Source organism: Eurypyga helias, unplaced genomic scaffold (assembly GCF_000690775.1).
Source record: "Eurypyga helias isolate BGI_N326 unplaced genomic scaffold, ASM69077v1 scaffold41781, whole genome shotgun sequence".
NCBI lineage: Eukaryota > Metazoa > Chordata > Aves > Eurypygiformes > Eurypygidae > Eurypyga > Eurypyga helias.
The window spans coordinates 1,215-6,113 of NW_010230985.1; the positions used below are offsets into that span (position 1 = coordinate 1,215).

At 53.6% G+C, this 4,899-nt stretch overlaps 1 protein-coding gene across 1 annotated transcript; it reads right to left on the reverse strand.

Annotated features, from left to right (window-relative positions):
• Positions 1 to 960: 960 nt before the first annotated feature.
• On the reverse strand, positions 961 to 4,591 carry LOC104504702 (meiosis 1 arrest protein-like; the record flags this gene model as incomplete). Its single annotated transcript, XM_010160911.1, has 5 exons — positions 961 to 1,101; positions 1,368 to 1,523; positions 2,353 to 2,559; positions 3,383 to 3,524; positions 4,441 to 4,591. Coding segments are annotated over 5 exons (797 nt in total), but the record flags the coding sequence as incomplete, so codon positions are not given.
• Positions 4,592 to 4,899: the final 308 nt, after the last annotated feature.

The following is a 4,899-nucleotide window of genomic DNA, read 5'->3' on the forward strand; positions in this document are numbered from 1 at the left end:
GCAGCTTCCTGCCAGGCAAGGAGTGCTGCCAGGGCATGGGAAGAGCAGGTCCGTGCCCCGGGTGGCTAGCAGGGCCTGTTCCTGGGCTGCAATCCCAGGGAAAAGAGATGGCTGTGCCCTCCTGCTGTAGCAGTCCTCCTACGAGCACGGTGTCTGCATTCCCTTGGTCAGCTGCAGCGGTTTCTCAGGAAGCACAGGTGGGTGCTGGGATTGCTGCACGCAGTACACATCATAATCTGCAGGCAGTAAGCAAACACCGTGGAGGAGAACTTTATTTTCAAACAGCTTGCCAGCACAAAGTAAGAACACACTCCCCCGCGGATGCTCGGCATCCGGGGGGCCCAGCGAGATCAACTTGGCTCAGTTGAGCTGCCCCCAGCTCCTGCTGGGATGTTGGACGGTGAGACCAATTACGGCAGCAAGCAAACCAGCATCGTCGTGGGCAGTGCTGCTCGCAGGAGGGCAACGTTCTGGGCTTTAAGATTAAATTCAACCCCCCGTTTTACTGCCTATTCAAACACCCTGCTGCACCTGCTCCTGCAGGATGAGGGCAGCTTGACGTTACTGCCCACTTGACCCGTCTGACTTCCTCACCGCCCTGCTAGCAGCTCTGCTGCACCCGCTGACAGCAATCTGTGGTTTGCGGCCTGCACCAGCCTAGGCTTGGAAACCAAAATTTGAGGCATGCTGGTGATGCGTGCTGACAAGAACGGGAAACACGGGGTGTTGTGGGGGATAGCCGAATCTCTGGGCAGAGGGCCCCGGGAGTATCAGGCTTCCTGCACGCTCGCTCGGTGACTAACAAACCCATAAAAAACGGAGGAGGAACAAAGGATGGGAAGTGCCTGACCAAGGCCAAGCTTCGAGTCTTGCCTGACCACATCCGGGCCAGTGCGTATGGCCTGGCAGCTAAGCGAGCAGCCAAGCCGTGACTGCATGTGGGCGGGCGCGAGCTGGGGTTCACTGCAGGAAGTCATCGTGCTCTCTGGGGGGCAGGGAGCGCTCGCAGGAATCTCTCCTCGCTGCTGCTGGTTGGAACACTTGGACAGGGGAAGAAGCCATCAGAAGAGGTGCCACCATGGCCTTGGCTCTGCCCTGATGCTGCAGCACAGGGACAAAACACAAATGCACCTTGTGGAAGGAGGCGCTGGCTTGTACAACAGCACACCGTCCGATTGTGTCTGCGCGCGCCGGCTGTTCAGCATCCCTCTCCGCAGTCGCGTGAGCTTACGCTACGCCCGTTCCCTCCTGCCACGTGCTGCCTTCCCTGTACTGCTGGGGTACCGGGGGGCTGCCCCCAGCCCTGCTGCAGGAAGCAGGCCAGAAAGGCAGAAGAGAGGCTGTTCAGGCTACTCAAAGAGACATACCTGCTTGGGTTGGTGCCGCTCGGGTCGCTGGTCCCTGGGCTGGGCCTGCGGCCTGTGCAGAGATTTGTACAACATACTCTTCAAGTATTTGTAGAGGTTGCTTTTTAGGTGCAAGGGGTTGTAGGCAACTTCCACCTCCAAGCTGTTCAGGGCACTCTGCTCAGGCAGAAGAAAGAACTGAGTGAGCTATGAGGTGCGTGACAGGTGGAGAGTGTGGGGCTTGCTTGGGGATTTTTGTTGTTGTTAGCGTTGAGGGCTTCTTTTTTTGCGGGAGTGAGTGTTACAGACACTCCATGCTGCCCTGCAGTGATGGGAGAAGGGATCCTTGGGTGTGCTGCTACCCACAAGGACCACCCTTAGCCGAGTATAGACAACCTGAGGTCGTACTGGATTTAAGCATTCCCTTGCAGGACGCGGTCCTATCCTTTCCCACCCCTAGATTCAGCCAACAAGCTGGAGAGCCCTTTCTGGGCACCATCACCCTCGACCCTCTGCTTCGTAAGGCCCCTTCCCTCAACAGACACACAACGTTGCTCCAAAGGACAGACATTTGCTGTCTGGGAAGAAAGCTGTAGGATATACTGGCTGCTGGGAAGAAGTTTTAGCTCCATCATATTCCAGCTGTCACTAGACAACTGTTTCCTCCTCCGCTCATCTGCTAAGACCTATAGCGTGGGCTCTGCCCTTCCTGGCGTCACCTGAAGCACAGGCAGACAACTCAGGAGAACACACGGATGCACCACAGGAAACGCAGAAGCCTGAATCTATTGGAAGAAGCAGACACACTTGACGATGTATTGATTTATCTTATCCCTAAAGCACCTCCCTGCATCCTGAGGAGATCCATGTTCACCAGCAACGAGGGAGACAAGTACCTCAGCAGCCGCCGCATGCCTCGTGCATAAAGGCTGATCGTCACTCCGAGCCCTGCTTGTACAACTGGGATCCCCTCCCCAGGTATCCGTGCAGGGCTGCCATGCCTTACCTCTATAGGGCCGTACGCTCCCTCCGGGTGTTCAGCAAGGAGGGCTGGGAAGGTTGAGGGCAGCAGGAGTTCTCTGATGGCAACTGCTTTGACGAGTAGAGTGGCAGAGTCGGAAGGGACAACGACGTAGTAGGAATGCACCGTGATGTTCCAGCTTGGACTAGTGTTCTGCGGCTCGTGTTTAGCCAAAAGCATCCACTTCCTTTTCTAAAGGGCAAGAGCCAAAACCAGTGTGAACAATGGGCAACAGCTGCTTCCTTCAGCCCCCTGCCGTAGGGGCAGCTGGGTTCGGGAGCAGAGACGTCCATACACATGGAAATTAAGATGACTGTTCTGCATTATGGTTGAGGGTAGTACAGTGTGTTGGTTTGGGTTTTTAATTGAATGCAAGACAATTCTTAAGAAACCCATTCAATTTTGCTTTACAATTTGTCATTAATAGAAAGTCATAGAATCACAGAATGGTTTGGGTGGGAGGGGACCTTAAAGCCCATCCAGTTCCAACTCCCCTGCCATGGGCAGGGACACCTTCCACTAGACCAGGTTGCTCCAAGCCTCATCCAGCCTGGCCTTGGACACTTCCAGGGATGGGCCATCCACAGCTTCTCTGGGCAACCTGTTCCAGTGCCTCCCCACCCTCTGCGGGAAGAACTTCTTCCTGATGTCCAATTTAAACCTCCCCACTTTCAGTTTAAACCTGTTAACCCTCCACATCCCAAGCCTTGGTTAATTATTTTCACAGTTAAAGATCCATGTCTAACTCAAACCCAGACCTTTGCACTTCATACTTCCAAACACTGGATTTCTGATAGGCTAGAGAGTCTTCGCTAAGACTTGATGTGCTGTAGCATCTGTTCAGTGGATGTACTGGCTGGAAGGATTTACAAGTCCAACTCTGGCCCATGAGATGAAGCTGCAGCTTTTGAAACACGTTTTCTGTGCAGGCCAGACGGATCTCACTTAGACGTGCACTAACTATTCCTTTCTGTGGCATTTCCTCCCCACGAGACTGCAATTTTCACACACTCACCAGAAGACTATGACATAAAGCATGGAATCTCTGCTGGTTTATCTCCAGTTCGTCCCAGTCTAGCTGCCAGCAGCTTGTGGGCTTGAGGATGAAGGGCAGGCCATACAGTACGGACTCACAGACCCCTTCCGACTTCAGAGCCCTGCAGATAGACAGCTCATGTTAGTGAAGCACAGCGGACATGAAACCGTGCCACTAGCTGAAGTGGCTGTGACAGCGTCAGCTGCAACGCTGCTACGAGCAGTTCATGTCTGTGTTGCTGTGGCCTGGCCTACAAAGCTTTGCAGAACTGCCCAATTGCAGTGAAAAGAGGCTTTCTTGCCGAATTCCGGATTCCCTCGTGTCTGTGTTGACAAGAGCACGCCAAGAAGCAAATCCAATCTTCGTGCATTTTCTATACAAACCAGATTGTTACTCTGGCCTCTTGGGCAATGACTCACCCAAGGAATTACACCTCTTCCTAAGTGATTTTTAGTGGATCATGGCTGTCCTTCACTTAAACTGGCACGTGCTCTACCCCTGCACAGAGACAACATCCTACCACAAACACCACTGCAGACTTCACAGTGCTTGACGCTGCCTGTCCGCAGCACGCTGCTGCCTCACGATGGGGCATTAGGAAGTAGCTTCAGTGCTCTGGCTGTGGGATATTTATGCACAGCTACTGAGAGCTCTTCAGCTACTGACAGGATGCAAATCGTTTTAAGAACAACCGTATAGTTCAGAAAGTGCACTCCTCGCCCCAACAGCCATCAGAGGAGACGCTAGGGAGCACACGATGTGCTTAGCAGGCACAGACTGCTGATGGGAAAGCAAATAAATTCTTCCATGAGGTCACGCTGCCCTACGAGGCTTGGCTTGGTTTTCTAAGCAAGCTTGGTTTTCGTGGTTGGGGTTGAGGGTATTGTACAGCAGACTTGAGCTCACAAGCACTTGGGAGTCCCCTAGCGCGTTACGGTGACGTTACCAGATCCCAGCTGGCATTGCACGGGCCGGGTGAAGGCTGCTATTGTACCAGCCTTCCAGTTACCCTGTGCCAAGCACGTAGCAACACTTACTTTACAACCTGGAGTCTGTACAGCGCTGTAGCTGGCCAGGCTGCCATCTGGCAGGGTGAATTCAAATCTGCCGCTCTCCCTGTGCCGTCAGCCGTGCCGGGAAGTAGAGCTGGGTCGAGCAACCTCTCCTGCAAATCGCACTTCAGGCATACTAGGAGAAGGAGGTTGGTTTAGATTGCTGGAAACGGCCATGTGTCGCACATGACATGCTGGCAGCACTCACACATGCTGTAAGCAACAGCAACTATTAAGGGAAGAACAACGCTAAAGCCTGTGACAACAAGGCAACAATCACGCATCTCACACACAAAGGGAAATACCAGGTTTGGCACGTCAGTGAAACGACGACTGGCCGGTGGCTGGGCAGGCAAGTTCCAGTTTGGGCAATGGGTGGCCAGCTGTAGTGGGAGCAGAGGCTCAGTTCCCAGTGCCACACGTTTCATAGAATCATAGAATCAT